Below are 26,253 nucleotides of genomic sequence, written 5' to 3'. Positions count from 1 at the left end.
AGTACATTTCTTATTTTTCAAGATACATATTTAGAAGCACAGAGGATCCTGCTTCCCCCACCCATAACCCCCTCTTATTATTGTTCCCCAAGTTATTACAATAGCATGATTGCTCCTTCCACCATTACAAGCCTAACTTTCCAATATGTTAATATGTCATAAGATAAAGTAATATAATATAAAAGTATACTCAAACATAAAAATGGAAACCCTACTGTTATTCTGTTGTATGCATTCGTTAATTTCCAACATGCCAATCTCCCTCACAATAAAATGCTCATAGATAAGGATCCAGAAACAGCCACTCCACTGTAATCACAGCCTCCAGCAGAAATGCCACTTTCACGATTAAAGAAAACTTGTCTCACTGGGTCCTAGCAGGCAGAATGCAGGTTTTCTGCCTTTCTTGGGTTTCTATTAAAACGGGGAAAATGAGCTTTTATCACATAACATTTCAGCTAAAAAGAGAAAATGGAGATGCCCATTTATTCCTGGGGTCTGTCCCGTGGCTCGCGTGTGCACTGAGAGCGTTCAGGCCGGCACTGAGTGTAAGGAGGAATGTGGAAGAGGAGCCCAGACTGCCGAGCTCCAGGACCTCCCAGCCCACAGCCTCCACAGCCTCAGGCTTCCACATGTGGGCAACAGGGAAAGCCACAACTCAGTTCAGTGCCATAAATGGTGCCTTTAGGGCAAGCATGTACAAAATGAGCCACACTCAGGGAGTCACACCAGTGGGCGGTGCAATGACAGGGCAGGGTCTGGAGAAAAGCGGAATGTTGGGAGGCAGGAAAACGGGAGAAAGGAGGGCCTGAGTCTGGAATGACAGCTGATAGAACAGACATGAGCCCAGCAAGGAACTAAATCACTGTTGTAAATGAAAATAAGAGTGCATAGAGAGGTCAGCAGAACATTTTCCCACTCAAGGGACTGCACTCCACCTGCACATACCCTGCTTGGACAGAGCATGGATCACCAACAGTGAAGGCTTGGCGGCACTCACTGGGCACTAGGTCTCACTCAGGACAGTGGGCCACTTAGCCTACCTTGCACAATACTTACAACACATGAGCCACAACAAGCCAGGTAACAGTCGTATCCCCCTTTGACAGATGTGAAAATGGAGACACTGGGACTGAAAGCTCACCCAAATTCCAATGACTCAGAAGTTAGAGGCAGGCTAATTTAACCAACCCTGATAGAGAGATGTTACAGGCTCTCTATACCCTCAGCTGGGATTTCTAAATAACGTTAAGCTCAGAAAACATAAAATGGTAGTGCAGTGTCTGTTTTGTTTGTTTTGGTTTGTTAATTATAACTTTAAAAAGCTCTCCTTGGGACTAGTGTTGTGGCACAGTAGATTAAGCTGTAGTCGTGTAGTGGGTACTGGTTCGAGTCCTGCCTGCTCCACTTCTGATTCAGCTCCCTGGAAAAAGCAGTGAAAGATGGCCAAAGTCCTTGGCTCTACCACCCATGTGGGACACCTGGGAGAAACTCCCTGCTCTCAGCTTTGCCTTGGGCCAGCCCTGGTTGTTGCAAAGCCATTTGGGAAGTGAACCAGTGCATGCAAACTGTCTCTTTGTTTCTCCTTCTGAGAATTTTTAAAAAAGATTTATTTATTTTTATTGTAAAGTCAGATTTACAGAGAAGAGAGGCAGAGAGGAAAGATCTTCCATCTGCAGATTCACTCCCCAAGTGAGCCACAATGGTCGAAACTGAGCCAATCTGAAGTCAGGAGCTTCTTTCAGGTCTCCCATGTAGGTCCAGGGTCCCAAAGCTTTGGGCTGTCCTCTACTGCTTTCCCAGGCCACAAGCAGGGAGTTGGATGGGAAGCAGAGCAGCCAGGATTAGAACTTGCGCCCATATGGGATCCCTGAGGATGCAAGATGAGGACTTTAGAAACTAGGCTATCATGTCGGGCACTCTCTCTGAAACTTTATCATTCAAAGAAATGAATATATAAACTTGAAATCCCCCCCTCCCAAAATAAAACCTCAAGCAGATATATAACACATTAAAAAGTTAACCTGGGTCTCTGTAGTTTAAGACCTGCAGGAAATCCTACCTAATCTAACTCCGGTCTGGAGATGAAGGAAAGCTTGCCCTTTCCTGGCAGAAAACTATTGTAGCTACAACACTTTAGACACTCCTAGTGTGGGGAATAAACGTGATTTTATTTATTTATTCTGCAACACCCTGTTTATTCCTATTGATCTCCCTTTGCCTTACAAAAATGAAATGAACGTAGCATGCAGCTAGCATGCTCTCCTCCAAGGCCAGCCGCTGAGCCTGTCAACTGAATGACTGCAAGCTGAGAGAAGCTGTTGCCATATTTTAGCCAGATTTCTTTTATTTACTTATTTTTTCTTTTCTTTCCCATTTTTAAAAAAAGCTTTATTTATTTATTTGAAAGGCATAGCAAAAGAGGTGGAGGGAAGGAGAGCGGTGAGAGATGGAGAGAAAGATCTTCCATTTGCTGGTTTATTCCCCAAATGTCTGTCAAAGTTGAGCTGGACCAGGCCGAAGCCTCGAGGCAGGAACTTCATCCAAGGCTCCTTTGTGGGTAGCAGAGACCCAGTATACAAGGCTTCACCAGTAGAAAGCTGGACAGGAAGTGGAGGCCGCATGGACAACCCTGGCACTGCCAACAGGGAACATGGGTGCTCCTAGCAGAGGCCCAGCTAACTCAGCCCTGATCATACCCCCTTGATAAACCTCCACAAAAACATGACTGAGGGGCCCGGTGTGATGGCCTAGTGGCTAAATCCTTGCCTTGTTTGTGCTGGGATCCCACATGGGTGCTGGTCCATGTCCCAGCTGATCCACTTCCCATCCAGCTTCCTGTTGGTAGCCTGGGAAAGCAGCAGAGAATAACCCAAAGCCTTCGGATCCTGCACCCATGTGGGAGACCTGGAGAAGCTCCTGGTTTCAGATTAGTTCAGCTTTGGCTGTTGCAGCCATCTTGGGAATGAACCAGCAGACAGAAGATCTTTTTCTCTCTCCTCTCATAAATCTGCCTTTCCAAACAAAAACAAAAACAAAAACAAACCAACAACAACAACCCACATTAAAAAAACAAAAAAAAAACCACCCCTAAGGTCCAGGAGCAGATGAACACAAATGGGTACTGGAAGGGTATACAGCAGACCAAACAGTTTTTGCCCATCCTGGCTACCCATGTTCAATTACCTGAAATGTTTACCTTCAGGGAAAATTCAGAGATTATTTCTGGTTTTGTGCTTGCTTTGTACATTGACATGTTTAATCTTAGTTATTGCTCTATAATGCTTGTAAGTCACATTACTTTATCACAGCATCAATATTATGAGCCAAAAATTTAAATTTAAGGTTTTTAACATGTTAATCTAATCCCCAGTACTTAATATTTGTATATGTGCTGCTGAAGTGAGCACAATCCCCATTACATAAAGAAGAAATTTCATTTAAATGAGAGTTTCAGATTTTCTTCCAGCTTTTATATTACAAGGTTACATATTAAAAAAAAACCAAAAAACAAAAAATACCCCACAGTTTTTATGGGCCTGGCAGGACAGCGTAGCAGCTAAAGTCCTTGCCTTGCAACCACTGATCCCATATGGGCACTGGTTTGTGTCCTGGCTACTCCACTTCCTTTCCCGCTCCCTGGTTCTCGCCTGGGAAAGCAATCAATGACGGCCCAAAGCCTTGGGACCCTGCACCTGTGTGGGAGACCTAGAGGAAGCTCCTGACTCCTGGATGCATATCAGCTCATCTCTGGCTGTTGCGGCTGCTTGGGGAATGAACCAGTGGATGAAGATCTTCCACTGTCTCTTCTCTCTCTGTAAATGTGACTTTCTAATAAAAATAAATAAATCTTTCAAAACACATATGGTTTTGTTTCGTTAAAATTTCTACTTTGAGGTCCATCAGCAATTCTACCAAGCTTGCTCCGTCATGTCAACCTAATTAGAAATATACCAGTACTATTAAAGCAAAAAAAAAATTAGATACAAAAGTCAAACCAATATTGTGTGTTCGTCATTTGCATGCCTGACAGCAGGCCTGGGAATGTCACCTTCCTGGCAGTCACAGTCCCGCACGAGGGCCTGACAGGCACAATCCTGAGAAGTGTGGTGGAAAGAAGCTCAGCAGCTGGCCTGGCCGCGGCACAGGCCACACGCCCCAGCAACACACTTTGTCTCTACTCTTTATCACTGAGCATGTACTCTTTCTGGTGTTTTCAAGTGGAGGAAAGGGAAGAACCAGTAAAAATTTACTGCTACAATTTCTGAAATTTGAAAATTCTGAAATTTAGCCATATTTTAATAAAACTGTGTTTCATATGCTACCTTCACTAACATTTTTTTTTTTAATAAGCTTCAGTTTCCACCAAAAGAATAGAAACTATCATGTGAGAGCAGAACAAGAAAATAAACACAAGGTACATTCTGTTATAACCGTTCCTAGTCAAAAACAAACAGAAAACCACACAATGGTAGTTGACACATGAACGTAACCTTTGTGATTTGTGATTAAACTTTATTATACAGTAGCTCTTGCAGTTAAAAGAAACCACAATCACAAAACATATGTAAGAGTTTTAATCAGAGTAAAACTGAAACATAAAGCTGTTAAGATAATTACTATGCAATGAAGACTGAGTTGTTTTTTAAGTATTTAAAAAATGTGTCTACACTACCTTTACCTGATTCTCAATCCTGAACTTCAATCTGTACAATAAAAAGAGTGGTAGACGATTACAGATCAAAGATGACAACTAGCTTACCATACACGCCTTTGTCTAAGAGTAGCAAAAACTCATCCACTGCATTACGCATCTCGTATTCAGTGAGATCCAACAGGGAGACGACTTTGAAGTCCAGCTGTCTCAGTAAGTTGGTCAACTCGTACACATCCACCAAAGGAGCTTTCAGCTTGGGGTGCTCCCTGTAATTCATATTTCCTATCAACAGAGCAACCTTGTCTTTGGCTGTGAAAAAAGGGGGATGAGGAAGGAAGATGTTTTAAAGGAGGAAATAAAGACTCAAATAAGACCATGGAAACAGTATTTTATAATATAAAAGCTCGCTTCTATACTGTAGTACTTCATTTCAAATGAGATTTCATTATTTATTTTCATCTGAAATCTGTTACTTTATACAGCAGATCATTGTGAGAAGTATAAAGAGCTAAAAAAGTCAAACAACTGAAATTATCCTTAGTTATGCTTAGAATCTCAATAAGGACATTTATGAATTATGCACAAAGCATAAAGGTTACAAAAACCAAACTACACCTCTAGAATACACTATCCAACTGGAGTGTAGTGCTTAACCTGGCAAAGAGAAACCATTCATCAATCCTTACCTGTACAATGTTACTGAAACAAGTAATGTCTTGTAGATCACATTTAAAGAAGGTAGGCTGGAAATTAGCTTCTCTTTGGCAGGAAGGAAGCAACCGCATCAGGCTGGGAAGCACTGATGGGAGACAAGGTGGTCCTGCCAGGTCTGACCCGTCCTGTCTGCCCTCAGCTTCTTTCAAACATATTTTCCTTCTCTACTGAGATGAGTTTGCTTTGGGGAGCTCATTTTCTGAGCTTATCGCACTCAGATTCTACTCAAAGATAATGTGTGTTGACAGAAATGGGCGCTTTTTTGTTTGCTTACAGCAAAAAAGATCTATACCTGTGGCTTAAAAAAACATCAGCCAGATCAACCAAGGGTATATAGCCTGTTAACAACAAAGGTGGAAGGCTGAACTTGGCTTAGAGCAAGAGGTCTTCACCTGTCATCTTTCTCGGACATTCTGGAGTGGATTCAGTGCTTGCAAAATATACTAAAATTGGAGTCAACTCAAAGGCTGAAAGCCATCCATGACAACAGAAACCTGTGGTAACTCTTCTCTTGGGGACAGTCGCAGGGGGTGATGTGGTGCAGTATTAAGTCATAGCGGAAATCAGTGACAGAAAAGCTAGAAAGCACAGAAGGTGTGACAAGAGCTGGGACTGCAGGTCACTTCCTGCCATACACAGGCTTGGGCACAGTTACCAGCCTGTTAAATGGTTTATTTTTAACTTTCTGTGGACACTGCCTAGTGATACTGAAAGATGCTTAAAGAATTGCGATGCTGATGTGATGCCTACAATATGTAATAAAATTTCAGATATTTCAAATCATTAAGATGTGTAAAAGTCACCAAGATTTCTTCTCTTTTCACAGAACACTTCAGTATATTATTTAAAAATTAGAGGGCCCTGCACGGTCCTTGCTTTGCATGCACCAAGATCCCATATGGGCACTGGTTCTAATCCTGCCAGTCTCACTTCCCATCCAGCTCCCTATTGTGGCCCGGGAAAGCAGTGGAGCAGCCCAAGGCCTTGGGACTCTGCACTGTGTGGGAGACCTGGGAGAGGCTGCTGGCTTTGCATGGGTGCAGTTCTGGCAGCTGATGTCACTTTTGGGAGAGAATCAACAAACAGAGGATCTTCCTCTGTCTCTCCTCCTCTCTGTATATCTGACTTTCCAATAAAAATAAAATAAATCTTAAAAAAAATACTAACATCAAATTAAAGAATGAGTCTAAGAAGCAGAAAGATCCATTTTGTGGAATGCCTCAATAATTTTATGTTGTGCTGTCTCTATTCTGTTTACACTTTCAGAGAGTTCAAGAAAACTGCTTCCTTTAAAAAAAAGATTTATTTTAAATAAATTTTATTTATACACACAGGGAGAGAGACAGGGATGAGAGAGAGATTTTCCATCTACTAGTTTACTCCCTAAATGGCCACAAAGATCAGGGCTAAGCCTGGCTCTTTAAGACCAAGAGCCAGGGAATTTCATCAGGACACATTTCTTTTCCAGACACATTACTAGGGAGTTAGCTCAAAACTCCGGTATCCCACGCGGGGTGCTGACATTGCAAGCAGCAGCTTAACCCGCTATAACAAAATTCGGGCTCCCCAAATCAGGTATTTTTAGGAATACATGTTTCAGGTAAAAATGAACAGATATAAGCCACAGTTTAAACTCAGTAAAGATCACTTCAAGTCCTACTCAAATGATAATCTTTTTTTTTTAAAGAATTATTTTCATTATTATTATTTTTTTTTATTGGAAAGGCGGATATACAGAGATGAGAGACAGAGAGGAAGATCTTTTGTCCGATGATTCACTCCTCAAGTGGCCGCAATGGCTGGAGCTGAGCCAATCCAAAGCCAGGAGCCTCTTCCAGGTCTCACACAGGTGCAGGGTCCCAAAGCTTTGGGCCGTCCTTGACTGCTTTCCCAGGCCACAAGCAGGGAGCTGGATGGGAAGTGGGGCAGTTCAAGATTAGAACCAGCACCCTTGTGGGATCCCAGCGCTTTCAAGGCGATGACTTTAGCCGCTAGGCCACTGCACTGGGCCCAACCTTGTGTCTTAAAATGTACATACTAATAACTGCAATATTCTCCTAAAAAGTTCTCTAATGATAACTTTTAGAGGATTTATTTTTATTATTGCAAAGTCAGATATATATAGAGAGAGAGATAAGGAGAGACAGAGGGGAAGATCCTCTGTCCGATGATTCACTCCCCAAGTGGCTGCAACAGCAGGAGCTGAGCCAATTTGAAGCCAGGAGCCAAGAACCTCTTCCTGGTCCTCCACACAAGTGCAGGGTCTCAAGGTTTTGGGCAGGCCTTTACTGCTTTCCCAGACCACAAGCAGGGAGCTAGATGGGAAGTGGGGCTGCGAGGATTAGAACCAGCGCCCATATGGGATCCTGGCACATGCAAGGCAAGAACTTCAGCTGATAGGTTACCATACCAGGCCCTCTAATGATAATTTTTAATAGCTAGTTCCTAAGAAGTGTTATCACATTTTCTTGAGTTTAATGGTTAATAAAAACAGACGTAATTAAATCTTACCTTGCCCCATCTACTCATTAAAGAGTCCCTGGACAACAGGTAGACTGGACTGGACTTAGGACAGGGCCACAGATGCAGTGGTCAAAGCAAGAGGTGACAAAGGCTTGTCCAGGAAACCAGTTTGCAGGAAGGGAAAGACAGAGTCAGACCTGAGACAGAGCAGGGACAGGAGCAGTAAAGTCTGACTTTGGGGAGACAAAAGTAAAGAATACAGAAAAATGTCAAAATAGCCACTTTAAAAGCAATTTATAGTAGCTTTTCAACTGATAAAATAGATTTTTCCACAGACTTTTACCGTAAGACCTCATACAACTTCTTGAACATGAGCCATTTATTGGAAAAGGAAGCAAAAATGCCAGTTGGCTAAGCAAAAGAATGATGAAACCACCTCACAAGTGATCTTAGCTATCTTCCAAAGCTTAAATGCACTGTATTCTTCAAAAACAAATGCAGTGTAATATCATTAATTCGATGTCTAATTGTTTCTTATTTATTAGGGAGAGATGGAGCACAGGTAGGGAAAGAATGTGCACTCCCACCCTGATTCACTGGCCTGATGCCTTCCATGGCCAAGGCTACGTGGGGTGGGAGCTGGGGTCTAGAAACACAATCCATGTCTTCCTGTGGGTGGCAGAGCCAGTGATGTGAGTCATCACCACCACTGTTAGGAAGCTGGAGTTCAAGTTGAGAACAGAACCCAGGCGCTCAAATGTGATGTGCGGGTGTTTTAACTGCTAGGCTAAACAATAGCTGCTTCCTTTCTAAAAATTCCAATTATGGTGTTACTTATCCAAAATGAGTTAATACTCATAAGCACCCATAAAAGGACCTAGAGGTATTTATGAAATAAAAATCTTTCAAAAATTATTAGACAGGAGTTTCCGCTGAGTCTCTCAGGTGGGTGCAGAGCAGTGCTCTGCTGCTTTCCCAGGTGTATTAGCGGGGGCTGGACTGGAAGTGAAGCAGCCAGCCTAAGCCACTAGGCTGCAATGACGACCCCTGAATTAAATCTTTCAGTACTGAATTTAAATCCTCCAAATTCTCAGCTGAGCATATAAGGACATTCACATTATAGTCTATGTCTGCCTTTCCCACTGGTCCCCAATGAGCCCTGGTTCCCATGAAGCTAACCCCACACCTTAGATATTTATTTTTTCTCCAAGGCATTCTTTAGAGCCAGCTATGCAGTATATTTTATCTTAAAGCCTTTTCTCTTCCCACTAGAGAAGACAAAGCAGCCAGTTGTGAAGTGTCTTGATTCCTCTATGACATCTTCCTAACCTGCATCTCCACTAGGTGACACTGATTTTTTTCCTTCTAGCTGCTTGGAGTAAAGAGGTTCTTCTTGTTCACATATTTACATATTGCCAGAAACTTAGAAATCACTCTACAAAAGACGACCTGATCCCAGAAACAGAATCTGTAACCATTTTTAAGCTTAAAAATTTTCCTTTTTTATTTTCTTCTATTTGAAAGGTAAAACAGAGAGACAGAGATCTTCCATTCACTGGTTCACTCTCCAAGTGCCCATAGCACCCCAGGGCCCAGTGAGGGGAAAGGCAAGAGCCTGGGCCACCATGGAGTTCTGCCACCCAGGGGTCAGAGCCTTGTGTGGTCACAACCTTCGAGACTTCTTCTGCTGGCTCCCCAGTCCATTAGTAGACAGCTACCCAGGAAGCGAAGCTGCCACAATTCGAAGCAGTACACCAGCAAGAGACAGGGATGTCATGTAGCAGTGGCTTAACTTGCTGTACCAGCGTTTCTGCCCCTGTAATTGCTTATAAGCTTCCTCCTCTAACTGATTTCTTGTATAAATACCAATTATAAAGCATTTAGTTCTAATGTTATTCAAGTCTCTATAAAAATAATCAAATTAAAATATCTTAAATCCCCTAATCACCCTTATAAAACAGAATACTTTAAAGCTGTACTCACCCAAAGTTTGGTCAGTGGTCTGATCTTTATTATCTAAAGATAAAGAGGCAAAACACATGTTTTTATCCATGATACGGGCATTTTTAGAGTAAAAGATATGTGGAAAGCAAGGGGCAAGGACATTAGCAGCACCACTAACATTTTACAATTGGAAGATATGCAGAGTTTTGAAAAACACATACGATTGCACGGTTGGCCTGAACTGGAATCCAGCAAAGAGAATACTCTAGGTAACCAATCACCACAGAGAGATGATCCTCATCATGGCAGGTGCCAACGATGACCTGAGACAGTAGCGCTGCTGGCCACAGCGAGCAGCAGCAGTGTTTGCTCGCATTTCCTGCAGCTTTGCCTCGGCCCTGTGCTATGTGTTGCACGCAATAGGCCAATGCTATTACACAGACGCAGAGGAAGTCTTGCTCTAGGTTCTGCGTGGTTCCCATCAACTGTACGTAAAATGAAGTTCCTTCCAGCCCTCGGCATCACCCAGGAGATGCGGGGAAAGACGTAGTTTAATCAGTTGTGCATCTCCTATACAGAAGGTCGCTTGGTTTGTACTTTCAGTAAAACAGAGGACTATGAGGCCTATAAAGAGTTTTTCATGCATGTCATCCCTACACTTATGTTTTTGGCTTTTCTGAATCTTAGGGAGTAAGGGAAAGAAGGGGACAGGAAAATTTTAGAAGCAAAGAACTTTTGTTGGCAAGTGTTTTTGAAGAAGGGCAAAATATAACAAACTGAGAAAAGGGGGACTCCAATCAGACCAACAGAAATAATTACAAGGATGAGGTCTTACATTTGAGAATAGCAAGACTGGTGTTAGTGGGTTTCTGCTTTTTGTAAACTGCTTATATACAATTAGCACAGTCTACACAGCCTGGCATTGATAGGTGTCTATTACCAAGAGTGAAATTAAGCTGATGAGTCACAGGGTTGAAATAATGAGAAATGACACGTGGAAAAGTAACAGGGCTTTCTTCACATACTAAACACCGTAACTGCCTTCTTGAGCCACTTTTATGAGAGCTATTTCCAGACACTCGTACGGGCTCCGTTACTGTGTCTAGAACACCTGCAGCCTATGCCAATGTCTTCTCTATGTGGGCCTCACCACTGACAGGCAGTTTAAGTCAGAGCTTTCCCTTTCCCTTCATCCTGTCAGAAATTTGTTCTGCTTAAAAGAGGCCTAGAGTATTCCGCATGTTCCGGCCAGCTAGTTCAGGCACGTGGCATAACTGAAGAATGGGGACAATGATCCCAATTCAGAGATGTCACCCCCTTCCCATTCTAACACAGCTTCCATTCACACTACAGATCACATACTTCCCCCAGTGACTTTTCTTTTTATGAGATATGGTGCAATGCACAATGATAAAAAAATACACTAATATTTTACTCTGCCTCAAATTCTTATTTTTATCCTTATAATCTAATGTTTCAATTGTGTGAAACTTATTTCATATGAGTAGTAACAGAAAACTTGTGTTGTTTTAATATACAAAAAGGTTAATAACATTAACTACAGCAAAATAATACCTTTAATTCAACAAGTTAAAACTTGATTTTATGTTTCGATTACTCACCAGGATGCCCAAGATTATTTAATTCATCTAAAATGAAATAAAAAGAATATAGATTAACAGTCAGTTTAGCACAAAGAACAAAATAAATTAAAGAAGCCATTTTTGAGTTATTGTTATATTTCATCAGTGTAGAACTTTTCAAATTAAATGAAGAAGCCATGCCATGCAAAGACTGAATAGGAAAGAATAATATTGTGGTCATCAATCAGTTATCAATCAGAGTTCAATAAGAGAAAGTTAAATAGTTGGTTTTTGCTTGTTTTTTAATTTCACCTATTCTGGCAATTGGGAGAAGTACAGCCAGGAGATGTATCTGTCTGTTGCCTCAACACCACCAAATGGTGATTCATAAAAAGCTAATTCAATTTCAAGACATCCTTCAGATTTATAGAACTTTTAAGAGGTCTGTGCAGAGCATGTTTTAATATTTATTCATAGCAATTTAAGCATAATGTCAGGATTAGTTAAACTAGAAATGTATGTTAAAATAGATTTTTAATTTTTTTAATGTAAAGTTGACTTGGCAGATTCATCTGTAGCTTAATAGTTTATGGAATCTGCATCAACTTTAGGTTAAAACAATATATTATTAAATATAAATAGAAATACTGATAAACACAGTTAAACAATAAATCTCCTGTCCCCAAGCTTTTACAGAAATTGTATCAGCATTTGAGAAGCACTTATCATGGCTAAAGGATAAATAAAATAATCCAAATAACTCTGACAGTATAGTTACCTACATTTTAAAATAAATCTTATAAAGATAAAAGTTAATATAAGTGAACTGCAAAAGTTTGCTCTTCAAAAATCATGCAGGAGGTTTGAACATGCAACAGAAAATCAACTGAATCAATACCAACTCGGTTAGTTACTGTGACAGACTGTCAGTTCAGTACTGCTCAGGGCAATTTATATAGCTTCAAAGACCGAGAAATACTATCCATTAAGAAAAAGAATTTCTTGGAGTATTTTTTCATCACTGCACTCAGTAAACTAGAACCCTCCACCAATCCCAAGAGGAACCAGCATGCAGAAGATCTGGTTTCAAACCAAAGAATTACACTACCTTCAGTGCACTCCACTGCCTCATTTGTTGTTCCTTGTTTCAGAGAAAACAAATTTGAATACATTGTAATTCATGATCTTAGGAAGGGCAGGTATCAAGCAGATAAATGCCATAGGAATACATTGAAAAACCAACATGTATACAACATCTCCTATTATTAATAACATACTGTAAATATAATTATCTTAAATGGAATAAATTCCCAAATTACACAGTTAGTCATATAGACTGTTGATTAATGAGCATCCTTTACTTTGTATGCTTGTGAATAAAAAAAAAAATTGTTACCCCAGCTATAGACACCTGCCTAGGTTACCTTGTACCTTCCTAGGCAAGTGTTCCACTGCTGGGAGAAAGCAGCCAGCAGCTGGTGGGCATTCTGGGCTTGGTTAATGCCAAATCTCTGTTAACTAAACCAGTGTGCCAGCATAGTTGTCTATTTTTTTTTTAAAGATATGTGGCAGGGGGCCAGCCAGGCGCACTAGAAGATGACCCTGGGGCCCATGCTGGCATGGTACCGGAGGGGCAGGGGGACTGTGGATTGCCAGGGGAGGGTGGTTTGGGATGTGTTGGAGTGGGGGTCACCGAGGAAGTGCTTTACAGGTGTGGGATGACTTCAGGAGGCTTCCACAGACTGGACCATTACACTCGCAGGCAAATGAAGGAGTTGGGACAAGGTGATTTAGAGGGGGGAAACCAGAGGGCACGTCTGGATCAAACCAATTCACCTGCCCACATGGGAGACCTGGGATGGGTTAAGTGGCATTGTCTGCCACTGACCACCACACAAGAAAGCTAGGGCTGAGGAACCTGCCTGCCAGGGCTAGGGCACAGAACCCGACAGTGACTGTCATGGCAGGAGATAGGCCATGCAAAGCTGGGGCATGACACCAACCAGCACATCAGAGAACCAGGTCTGGGAACAGATTCTGTAGAAGACATGTGGGCTCACTCCTGCAGGTCTGCAATACCCACTAGTTTGTGTGAGCACCGGGGGTGGTGATGGGTTGAACTAGGCATGACCACAGAACTGATCAACACTTGTGGGGGTTGGCAGCAGGTCAGGGTGGCTCAGATTGCAGCACCCATGAGTGTACCCAAGGACAGGGTCAAGGGGTGGGCTGCACCACAGCACCTGCCAGCACATGCAAAGATTGGGACTGAGGGTGGACTATGCTGGGCAGGGGCCTACCACCTGCCAGCACTCATGAGATCTTGGTCTGGGAGTGGGCTTGTAAGAGAACTTGGGGAACTCTTCTGTTAGACAGCAGCTCTTACGGGTGAGCACAAGACCCAAGTCTGTGGGCAGCTCAGGCCAAGCTGGATCAAAGTGGCTGTAGGCACACATGTGGGCTGCACATAGGGGAGGATTGGCTGAACGAGTCCACAGCATGGTAGATATGAGAACCATGAAAGGGTACAGGCTGGGCTGGGTTGGCTGCAATACCCGCAGTTCACACGAGGGCCAGAACTGGGTGTTGGCCAGGCTGGACTAGGCTGTAGTATCCATCAGCATGAGTCAAGCTGCAGCACCCCCTGGCATGCACAAGATCCAAGGCTGAGGGTGAATCTCGCAGGGGAACTTCAGGAATTCCCCTGCTAGGCCACTGCTCCCACTGAGAGCTGGAACTGGGGGACTGGGCTGGCCATGGTTGCAACACCTTTGGGCTGCAGCTCCCACTGCTAGCATGAGCATACACCAGGCTGGACAAGGAGACAGGATCCATTAGCATATGTGTGTGCTGCGGTCTGGGGGTTGGGCTAAGCTAAGCCACAACACCTGTGGGTATTTCCAAGCACCAGATGGGATATGGGACAGGCCAGACTAATTGCTGCACATGCCAGCATGTGCAGAAACTGGGGCTGGGGGTGGGTCTGGTGGGGGTTACTAGAGGTTGCTCTGATTAGGCTGCTGTTCCTGCTGGTGTGCATAAGCACCAGGTTTGTGGCAAGCCGGGTTGGATTAGGCTGCAACAAAATCTGTCGGTTTGCATGGGAGATGGGTTGGGGCAGAACTGACCAGGCAACTGCATTCACCAGTGTGTGCATGGGCTGATGCAGGTGACGAACTGAACTGTACTAGTTGGCATGCACAAACAAAGTCTGAGGTCACCTCAGGTGAGGTTTTTTTCGGGGACTCCCTGATTGGACATATGAACTCAAACTCTGGCCACTGAGAAAATCACAAGATATGTGGTCTGACCTTGGAATGTATGTATTGGGACTGGGCCTCCTCAGTTGCTGATGCCTGTGTAGGGGACAGCATTCCCAGCTGTACATGAGGGACACAACAGGTGCCTCATTTAGACTGGCAGAGTATGTCAAGTGCCTTGTCAGTGACCGAAAACAGAACAGGCTGGACAACTCTCCTGCTCAAGCTTTGCAGCGAGTGTCTGTGTGAATGAATGGACTTGGCCAAACAATGGGCACTGGAAAGATCTTCTCAACCCTGGAGCAGCAAAACCAACAGAGCCTTAGAACTATCCAAACCACTCAAAACACCCTCAGAGCACTGTTCCCTACATAGGAGACTAAGATGACATCAGATTACCCTCCTGGGTGCTGATGTGGTTTAGCAGCAAGGAGCGGCCCCCTCTTTTTCTCCCTCAATGCAAATATAGGAAAAAAATTGGAAATACTTGTTCCACCCTCCTTCCTCAATGCCTCAACTCTCCCCACCCTAATCTGTGGCCCACATGGGTGCATTTCCTTCTCAACTATGAGAACATTAAAAATAAAATAAAAGTAAAAAAAACGTTGGGGCAAGTATGACAGTGTATTAGGCTAATTAATCCTCTGCCTGCAGCACTGGCATTCCATATGGGTGTTGGTTCATGTCCTGGCTGTTCCACTTCTGATCCATCTCCCTGCTTATGGCCTGGGAAGCAATAGAAGGATGGTTCAAGTCCTTGGGCCCCTATATCCACATGGGAGACCTAGAAAAGAGGAGGGCAAGAACCCTGTCTTTCCTCTCTGTAAAACATGCCTTTCAAATAAAAGTAAGTAAATCTTTAAAAAACTGTTCGTTAATTTGAGAGGCAGAGAGACAGAGAGAGCTCCTACTTCCTGGTTCATTCCCAAATACCCACAACAGCTGGGGCTGGGCCAAAACAGCAGCCAGGATCCAGGAACTCAGTCCAGGTGTCTCACCTGGGAGGTGGGAATCCAGTTATATGAGCCATCACTGTAGTCTCCCAGGGTCTGCATGGGCAGGAATTTGAAGTCAGTAGCCAGAGATGGGTAGAGTGAAAGATCTTCCATCTGTTGGTTCACTCCCCAAACAATTGCAATGGCTGGAGCTGAGCCAATTTGAAACCTGGAGGCAGGAGCTTTTTCCAGATCTCCCATAGCAGTGTAGTGTCCCAAGGACCTGGAGAATCCTCTGCTGCTTTCCCCAACATATAAGCAGGGAGCTAGACTGGAAGTGGAGCAGACAGAACACTAACTGGTGCCCATATGGGATGCTGATGCTTGCAGATAAGGATTAGCTTGTTGAGACACTGCACCAGCCTTGTGATGTTGGTTTTAAAAATGTGTTATAGGTCTGGTGTGGTGACCTAATGGTTAAAGTCCTCTCCTTGAATGTACTGGGATCCCATATGGGCGCTGGTTCTAATCCTGGTGGCTCCGCTTCCCATCCAGCTCCCTGCTTGTGGCCTGGGAAGGCAACAGAGGACTGCCCAACGCCTTGGGACCCTATACCCATATGGGAAACCTGGAAGAAGCTCCTGGCTCCTGGCTTCAGATTGGCTCTGCTCCTATCGTTGTGGTCACTTGGGGAATGAATCAATGATGGAAGATCTTCCTCTCTGTCTCTCCTCCTCTCTGTATATCTGACTTTCCAATAAATAAATAAATCTTTAAAAAAATCCTCTCCCAATTTAAAAAGCAACTAAAATGACATAAATAAGATTCTCCAGTTTTTTTCTTTTGATGTGACTCTAGATTACGAATCTAGTATGTACGCTCTCAAATTTTCATATAAACATATAATTTGATACTTAACATATCATTAAATGGTAATGGGAAAAAGCAGTAGAATTCCCTTTGCTTAGGCATTCTGTTTATAGGGCTTCTATTACATTCCACTTGTCAGAACAGTGACTAATACTGCTTACCAATGATGACTTCCGCCCTTCTGCTATCTTGACTGTCCCGTTCATTATACACACGACACCAATAGGTTCCCTGATGCTCCAAGTCCACATAAGGCACCTGTATCAGTATTAGAACACAGACATATTTCCTCTTCAACTTTAATTTAAGCTGGCTTAAAAAACAAAAACCTACTTGACATTTCACGTAGAAGTCCTTAGTAAATTCTAGTGTTTTTGCAAATGTAAGTATTAACATGTAATGGCAGTGAACTTGAAGTAAAAACACTAGAAGCATTAAAACATCCCAACATATATGAGTTATTATTGGATTTTTGTTTGTTTTTAACAATGATTTATTTGAAAGGTTGAGTTACAGGTTGGGGTGGGAGACCAAGAGAGAGCTCTTCTATCTCCTGGTTTACTCCCCAGACTGCCACAGTGGCTGGACTGGGCCAGGCCAAAGCTGCAAGCCAGGACCTGCATCAAGTCTCCTCTTGGGTGGCAGGGGCTCAGTTACTCAGGTCATCTTCTGCTGCCTTCTGAGACATGTTGACAGGGAGGTGGATCTGAAGTGGAACAGCCACTTCAACGGGTATCCATATGGGATGCCAGAGTCACAGGTAGTGGCTTAACCTATTGTGCCACAACACTGGCCCCTCAAGTTTCAATATTCACTATAAATGTCAACTATGCCATCTGTTTTATACAAACACATTTCCAAAGCCCTCTTCAAAGCAGATACCTTAAAAATCAATTTCCTACCATGTAGAGCTTCTTTGTCTCATGTGTTAACGGTGATTCATTTTTGTACCACTGATAGTGAGGAATGGGGCTTCCCACAGCAATACACTGCAGAACCAATGTGCTGCCTGGCAACAGCCTTTGGGATCTTGGCTCCACACAGATTTGCAATGTGCACTCAGAGACGCCATCCACACTTCCTTAAATTGAAAGAAAAGGCAAATCTTCAGAATAAACGTAAAACCAATTTTTTCCCTGATAGTTAAAAAAAAAGATGTGTCAAGCTAACCTTTCATTTTTCATAATCTTTAACAACATTTCCCAAATTGTACTTCATGACATAATCAATTTAGGTTCTGTGGATAAGACAGTGAGCTGTTGCAAACAAGTTTAGAAAATTGTGTTCAATAAAGTTAAGCACATTCCATCAGTTTAGGATTTCCTGCAGTTTTCCAAGTGTCAATATGCTTAATGATTAAAAGAAAGAACACTGTTCAAGTCTGGCTGTGGAATCTTCTAACCCCTTCAGTGACATGCGAGTGTTACATGCTGCACCTTTGTCCTCTGAAATAAGGAATTCTGATATTAGTGCTGAATAAACACAAATGTGTTCATACTAGCATACCTTCCCAAAAAAGATATCAGAAACTGTTCATTAAACATACATATCACTATTGTTTAAATTCTTTGAGGGTAGAGCACATCAATTTTTTTAAGCTTTATTTTATTTATTTGAAAGATAGAGTTAAAGAGAACAAGAGACAGAGACACAGAGACAGAGAGAGAGAGAGAGAGAGAGAGAGAGAGAGAGAGAGAGGAGAGGAGAGAAGAGAGAGAAGAGAGAGAGAGAAGAAAGAGATATCTTGCATCCACTGATTCACACCGGAAATGCCCACAATGACCCGAGCTGGACCAGGTGGAAGCCAGGAGCTTGGTGCTTCTTCCCGGTTTGCCATGGGAATATACGGGTCCAAGCACTTGGACCATCATCTGCTGCTTCCCAGGCAAATCAGGAGGGAGTGAATCAGAAGTGGAACAGCTGGGACTTTAACTGGAATCCATATAAGATGCCAGAGCCATAGCCAGAGGCTGAACTCGCTACGTCACAACACCAGCCACAAGAGGCTGGAAGGAGGCAATGTCTGGAAGAGATCAGTGCAGATATCCAGTGAGCAAAACATGTATTATCCAGGGCCTAGTGTCATAGCCTAGTGACTAAATCCTCGCCTTGCATGCAGCGGGATCCCATATGGGCTCTGGTTCTAATCCTGACCGCTCCGTTTCCCATGCAGCTCCTTGCTTGTGGCCTGGGAAAGCAGTCGAAGATGGCCCAAAGCCTTGGGACCCTCACGTACGTAGCAGAGCCGGAAGAGTTTTTTCTCTGTGTATCTGTCTTTCTAATAAAAAAAGATAAAATAAACCCCCCACCTCCTTTTTTTTAAACAAAAAATATCCTACAGGATTTGTGCCCTGTGCACAAGTACAGACAGAAAGACAAATATAGCACACAGGATCAAATCTTAACAAGTGGCAACAATCCAGAGGATGAATTACTATGTGAGCTTTTGGTCCTGTTTCTGTTACTCTGGCATTATTTATAAGCAAACAGCTAAAATAAAGTGGTCCCCATCCCAACCTTCAGCTTTCTTTATCACTTACTTTGGGAGCTTTCTGTTACTTCCGAGATATCACAAACATCCAGCTGTGACCACTGGCTGAATTCAAACGCGAAGCTATTATTAACTCGACAGACATAAAAGCCTGCATCTTTTACCTGCACTTTGTTAAAGATAAGTTCTGAGGCATTTCCGTATGGAATCTGTAAAAGAATCATGTGCAGAATGTCAGTGAATGACCCATCATAATATGGGCATTTGGTGCACTGATGAATTGCCACGTGGGGGACTTGCAACCCCTTTTGGAGTGCTTGCTCCTAAACTGTTCTCTCTACTTTAGCATCGTTTTCCCTTTCACTATAGCACATTCAAATATATTCTAAGCCAACCAACCAACCAATCCTTTGACTCCCAAGCTTCTCCTAAGAACCTGGCCATCCTTGTCTTCTGGGAATATCCTGCATGTAAGACCCAGACACCATCTCCTCTTGACTTTCTTCCTAACTCTGGTATATTCAGTCTTTATTGGTGCCTGTTTCACTGTATAACTTTTATTTATTTATTCATTTACTTATTTATTTAAATTGGTAAGGCAGATTTACAGACAGAAGGAGAGACAGAGGGGAAGATCTTCTGTCCATTGATTCATTCCCCAAGTGACCACAATGATAGGAGCAGAGTCAATCTGAAGCCAGGAGCCAGGAGCTTCTTCTAGGTTTCCCACATGGGTACAGGGTCTCAGGGCTTTGGGCAGTCCTCTATTGCTTTCCCAGGCCACAAGCAGGGAGCTGAATGGGAAGTGGAGCAGATGGGACACAAATCATCATTCATATGGGATCCCAGTGCATGCAGGGTAAGGATTAAGCCACTAAGCTGTTGTGGCAGGCCCATCACTACATAACTCTCAATGTTGTCTTCCCAGGATCCAAACTGCCTAGACCATTTACCTGGATGTATGATGGGCATTTTACTTCTCTTTCTTCTATCTGTTATTTGAAAGACATATTTTGTTTATTTCAAAGGTATACAATGACACACACACACACAGAGAAAATCTTCCATCGTCTGCTTCACTCTCCAGTAGCCACAACGCCAGGAGCCAAGAACTCTATCAGGGTCTCCCATCTCCCTGGGGCAGGGCAGGGACTCCTCATTCACTGCCTTCTCAGCCACACTGGCAGAGAGCTGGGTGGAAGTGTGGAAATCAGAACTTGAACTGGCACTCTGATGTGGGATGCTAGCTATATACGATGCCTGTGCTGTGGACAGCTTCATGCAGAGTGAAGATGTGCATTTCAGATTTAAGATGTCTAAAGCCTCACTCTTAATTTTCCCTCTTCAATCTATTCCTTTTCAGTCCTCGACACTTCAATACACACACTACATTACAGTGGTCCTCTTCCTGCTCCCAGTCTCTCTTCCAGCAAGTCTGTGGTTTACAACAAATCCCACCATGCTACTGCTCTTGCTTCAAACCATTTGCAGCTTCTCACCTTCTATCAGCGCTCTCCTGGCTTCCCTCAGGCAAGCTCCACAGTGATGCCAGCCTGCTCATTTCTACTTTCTCCCTGCTTGCCCTCGAGGACTAGGACCCTGTGTCTTACAGCTTCACAGTGCCTGAGGACACAGGCATCCAACAGGTGCTCAGCAAACACTGGTCTATCCTAAGATAGAACCAGGGACATCAGAGCGGGTTGGTAAAATATTAACAAAACTCAACTGGTTAGAGTTTTAAAATCCATCACAATTCTTCAGATCAAAGATGTTTGCTTATGGGGTCAATGCAGTGGCTCAAAAGGCTAATCCTCAGCCTGCCAGCACTGGCGTCCCTAATGGGTACCAGTTCATGTGCCGGCTGCTCCACTTCCCATGTAGCTCCCTGTTTATGGATTGCAAAAGCATTAGAGGATGGTTCAAAACCTTGAGTTCCACTACTTGGGAAAATTGGAAGACGCTCTTGGCTTCAGATTGGCTCAGCTCCGGCCATTAAGGCTTTTAGGGAAGTGAACCAGTGGTTGAAAATAAATAAATAAATAAAAGATGCCTCCTCATTTTCTACTTTAATGGTTACTGCCAAACTGGATGCATTTTACAAATTATATAGTTATCATCTATAGAAGGCTTTTCTCATTATTTCATCCTCAAAGACATTTATTAAAAGAAATAAATAAACCTTGGAAATGATAAAACAGTAAAATATCTTTGATAATCATCTCCTATGTTCCAAGGCATATAAATAGCCTATCTATTTAATTCTTTTTTTTTTTATTGTTGTTAACATTGTATTATGTGATACAGTTTTATAGGCACTGGGGATTCCCCCCGCCCCTCCCGTACCCCTCCCCCCATGGTGGATTCCTCCACCTTGTTGCATAACCACAGTTCAAGTTCAGTTGTATCTATTTAATTCTTACACCTGTCATGACATGAATTCATATGGAATGCTGGCACTGCAGATTAAGCTGAGGTCTGCAATGCCACAGTACTTGTCCCAAAAGCAGAGTGCTAACAAACATTTTGAAAACACCTGGTAGGTAATGTAGAAGAGACATGATCCTTCCACAAAATGAGTAAATGTCCCATGCTGCAAATCTAGATTTCAATTCAAAATGGCCTAAATCTTTTGATCTAATATGGTTAGGTATAACTGTTAAAATTACATTACCTTAGCTTTCCATGTAGTCTTGAGAACTTCTTAAACTTTTAGGTAAGATATAACCTGTTATACAGATCTTTGCATAAATAAGTGAGAAGGTTCCAGTGAAGCTTCCTACTTGCTAACATTGCTGCTTAAGTAAATCCCATTTTGCACAATTTTTAGATGCAAGAATTGGTCTCATTATTGCTTACATTTTATAGTAAGACAATCTCAGAATTATTTTGTCATCTAAATGATATTGAAAATTTCAATAACATAAAATATTATCTGACTTTGATTAATTTCCTAAGACCACGTTTATGACAATAATGCTGACTAATTTTCTATGACTTTTTGATCACAGTATATAAAAAGTTGGTTTTAGAAATCACACATTCATAAAAAGATAACACTGAAGGTATATATTCCTATCCTGACCTGATATTATTCATCTGGAGTCATTCTTATTAAGCAGAAACACCAAAAATCATTAATAAAACAATTACCACCTTATGGGCCGAGTGTGGTAGCCTAGCGGCTAACATCCTCACCTCGCAAGCACTGGGATCTCACATGGGCGCCAGTTCTATTCCGGGCAGTCCTGCTTCCCGTCCAGCTCCCCGGTTCTGGCCTGGGAAAGCAGCAGAGGATGGCCCAAAGCCTTGGGACCCTGCACCCGCGTGGGAGACTCAGAAGCAGCTCTCAGCTCCTGGCTTCAGATTGACTCAGCTCTGGCTGTTGCAGCTACTTGGGGGCAGTGAACCAGCAGACAGAAGATCTTTTTCTCTGTCTCTCCTTCTCTCTGTAAATTTGCCTTTCCAACAAAAATAAAGGAAATCTTTAAAAAAATTACCTCTTTATTCATTTTGAACCACTGATATTGTACAAAAGGATGTCCAGTTGCTCTGCAACACAGCTTCACCAACTGTCCTGCCAAGACTGCCTTGGATTCTGGGTTCACAGTAATCTTTATTCCTGGGGGGGAGGGAAGGAAAACAGTTAAAAACGAGGTACTATCTTTGTTTATATAACTAAGGGTAAGAAAGTAGATATTTTAGAAATAACCTACAACTTACATATTTATCCGTCATCAATCCCCTAGTCACATCTCCCTCCCCGATGATTGGTTGTGAGTCGCAGGCCGTGTGAAAGCAGGAGGTAAGAAAGTTACCCGCGGCAGATATCATGTACTTCCTATTGCTAGGGAGAAAATCATTTCCCATACTTATTCAATTTTTAAAAAAGATTTATTTTATTTTTATTTGAAAGAATTACACAGCGAGTAAAGACTGAGAGAAAGGTCTTCTATCTGCTGAGTCACTCCCTACATAGTCGACAAGGCCAGAGCTGAGCTATCTGTAGACAGGAGCCAGCAGCTTCTTCTGGGTATACCACATGGGTGCAGAGGCCTGAGGACTTGAGCCACCCACCACTGCTTTCTCTAGCCACAAGCAGGAAACTGGGACACAAACTGGTGCTCAAATGTGATGCTGGCGCTGCACAGGTCCCCCTATTTCTTCAATTCTCAGAAACTTTTGTCCAATGTTCTAATTTGGATTTGAGGAGCAGCATATACCTTATAAAATTATCCCCACCACGTCGTGGATGTAACCTAGTTGTCAATGCTAGCTCATGCTAGTACTTAGTCATACACACTCACACAGACAGTGTGGTCTGGATGTGACTGCCCAGACTCACACACTGGGAGCTCAATCCTCAGTTGCATGGTGTTGGGGGAGAGGGTCTAATGGAGATGTGTAGGTTTGTGGGTTAACACTGCTCTCTGTTTTGCCAAGTAAAGACATATCATTCGCCCTGCTTGCCCTTCTGCCTGGCACCATGTGAGCATATTCTAATTTTGGATTTTCAATTTTTTTCCTTTATAAATCACCCAGTTTGTGGTGTTTTGTTACAGCAGTATGACACAGACCATGACAATGCCATTGAAAATGTCTTCAAAAGATTACACAATGACAGCATTGAAATGAAGACCATTTTGAAAGCAGAAAGGTGAAAATAGAGCAGCAGGATATGAATTTCATACTTATGATACAGGCATTTCTCATTTAAGGAATGACTACCAGTGTCAAAATTGGGAAAAATTTTTGATGGAAAGTTTGGAAGAAAATTCTACAATAGTGGGACTTCCACTCTCCTATCACGCACCCTGGGGAAGCACACTGCCAAGTCATGACAGCCAGGCAGCCAAGTGGAGGCACCCATGTGGAAAGGAAAGAAAAGCAGGCCAGTGGTGGGTGCAAAAGCATGACCTCCTGACAGCAGCCACAGTGCGAGATGTCTGGGACGCAGAGTTCCCGATCCCAAACAGCATTCAGATGACTATGCCCCAACCTGCAGCTTAACTGCCATTTCATGAGACACTTAATTGGAACTACCCAACTAAGCTATCACTGGATCCCTTTCCTCAGATCCCTCAAAAAAAAAAAAAGGTTGCTTCCAGTTTTTGGCATTGGGGTAATCTATTACAGAATGACAGATGACCACAAAGAGAAAAAGAGAAAAGAGAAAAAGTACATTTCACATTTGCTGAAGTCCATAATACTCGGGCTAGCTGGCTTTCAGGGAAGAAGAAGAAAAGGTTGTTAAAGCTTCTGCACTGGGCTCGTTATGATGGCTCAACTTAATTCTCACCTCCAAGCACCGGCTGGTGTTCAACTGCCCTGCTTCCCATCCAGCTCCACGCCTGTGACCTGGAAAAGTAGTGGAGGATGGCCCAAAGCCTTGGGACCCTGCACACACATGGGAGACCCGGAAGCAGCTCCTGGGTCCTGATTTCTGACTGGCTTAGCTCTGGCCACTGCAGTTGTGCCCATTTGGGGAGTGAAGCAGTGGATGGAAGATCTTTCTGTTTCTCCCTCTCTCTGTAAATCTGCCTCTCCAATAACAATAAATAAATCTTTAAAACAAACCAGGACCAGCACTGAGGTACAGCACATACAGTCATTTGGGGAGTTAGCCAATGAATAGAAGATCTTTCTCTTTGTAATTGCCTTTCAAATAAAGACACAAACCTTCAGAGAGAGAGAGAGAAAAAAAAAAACCCTTCTTTACCTGCTTTTATTTTCTTTCCCATCTATCTTGAATATGATTTCATAATAGTGCCTTTTTCCTCTACAATTCACTTACCCAAAGGGGGGAAAAAAAACAAAATAAATTGAGAAAATGGTTAAATAATTCAATAATCTTTATGTATTACAGGTATTAAGGTTTCTTAAGAAAAAAGTATATAATGTGAAATACATATGTGAAATTCAAATAAGAAAGATATCAGATAAAAATAGCATCAAAATCAGTAAACATTTAGCATGCGTTTAGTATAGTTGGGGTCTAGAGAAATCCTAGAAAACTTTTAGCAAACATAGTTTCAAAGAAAAAAAAAAAGAAGAATTTTAAACTTGTCAAGGGAAAGGTTTTAAATTCATCCATTAATCCTTTGTGCTGAGGCCAAGTGAGCTCAGCAAGGATGAAGTTCAAAATTTTTATGAGTTCTGTGATAGAAACGGGATGAGAAGCACAGCTCAAGCCAACAAACCCTCAGTACTATGTATTAATGACCCAACTGTTCCACTCTTCTGCCAAGCCAGCCTTAGAACATAAATTTAATATAGAGAATCTGACTTTCCAAGTTTAGGTGCAAGAAGAGAAAAATAATGACAACAGTAACAAGATGGAACAAGCAAAGGTCTAAAAGACATAGGAGTTTGGCAAAACTGGCTTAAAATTAGGAAGCATTAGAGTGATCTCAAAATGAACTCATTCCTGATCTCCCTTGATTTCCTATAAGCCTGGGAGAATCTGATTGGGTATGATAGAAATGAGGACTGCACTTTCAGAGTGTACACACACACACACACACACACACACACCCCTAAACCATTATACATTATAAATAAGCAAAATCCCAGATTGAGTTATTTTATCAGGGCTTACATTCATAATATAACTATTATAGTTTTTATCCAGATTAATTCTTACATTATTGAACTTCACTGGATCTCAAAATCCTTACTCTTACTTCAACAATTAACACTAAAGAAACAATGGACACTATGTGAGGACAGCCAATATGACAACCCTAATGCAACAGTATGGACATGGCACGACAGGAATAACCTGTCCTCTGTTCTGCCCTCAAAGCAAAGAGTTCCTTGGAATCATCTTGAAAAAAGCAACAGAGCAACTGTCAGAACCTTCTATGTACTGATAGGAAGGTGTTAATCTGACAATAGGAGAGAAACAGAGCAGCACAAGAGCGTAGTTCAACAAAAGGTAACTGACTGTACTTTATTAGTTGCTGCCTTGTCAAAGACCAAGATACACAAAATGCTATCTTCTATGAGGCTGAGACAGAACTGACCATGCAGCTGCACCAACTAGTATATGTGTTGGCTGGTGCAGGTGACAAACCACACCTGATCCTGAACTGGCTGGCACACATAAGCCAAGCATGAAGTCATCCCAGGTGAGGTTTCTTGGGGGACTCCATGTCTGGATCGCTGGACTCAGACCCTGGCCACAGGGAAAACCACAGGATGCCTAGACTAGCCTTGGAGTGCATGTATCAAGACTGGGCCTGCTGAGTTGCTGATGACTGTGGAGTAGACAGCATGTCCAGTTACACACGGGAGACACAATGGTCAGCTCATCTAGGCCAGCAGGGGATGTCAACTG

At 42.7% G+C, this 26,253-nt stretch overlaps 1 protein-coding gene across 2 annotated transcripts in view; it reads right to left on the bottom strand.

The window, feature by feature from the left end:
• Window positions 1-26,253, bottom strand: part of MALT1 (MALT1 paracaspase) — a 49,873-nt gene that overhangs the window by 11,837 nt on the left and 11,783 nt on the right. Inside the window, exons 3-10 of one of the 2 annotated variants that reach the window (XM_040985048.1) lie at window positions 22,415-22,536; window positions 18,967-19,126; window positions 17,329-17,507; window positions 16,588-16,684; window positions 12,470-12,502; window positions 11,401-11,427; window positions 9,818-9,850; window positions 4,763-4,966 (exon numbers count right to left, since the gene is read on the bottom strand). In XM_040985048.1, coding sequence (XP_040840982.1) covers window positions 4,763-4,966; window positions 9,818-9,850; window positions 11,401-11,427; window positions 12,470-12,502; window positions 16,588-16,684; window positions 17,329-17,507; window positions 18,967-19,126; window positions 22,415-22,536 — 855 coding nt within the window. The remainder of the gene's footprint in view (window positions 1-4,762; window positions 4,967-9,817; window positions 9,851-11,400; window positions 11,428-12,469; window positions 12,503-16,587; window positions 16,685-17,328; window positions 17,508-18,966; window positions 19,127-22,414; window positions 22,537-26,253) is intronic. The other variant, XM_040985049.1, reaches the window with a different exon arrangement.

The sequence above is a fragment of the Ochotona curzoniae genome, unplaced genomic scaffold, assembly GCF_017591425.1.
Source record: "Ochotona curzoniae isolate NIBS_2020 unplaced genomic scaffold, NIBS_Ocur_1.0 contig_43, whole genome shotgun sequence".
NCBI classification, from domain to species: domain Eukaryota; kingdom Metazoa; phylum Chordata; class Mammalia; order Lagomorpha; family Ochotonidae; genus Ochotona; species Ochotona curzoniae.
This window is presented reverse-complemented; position numbering and strand designations above follow the sequence as displayed.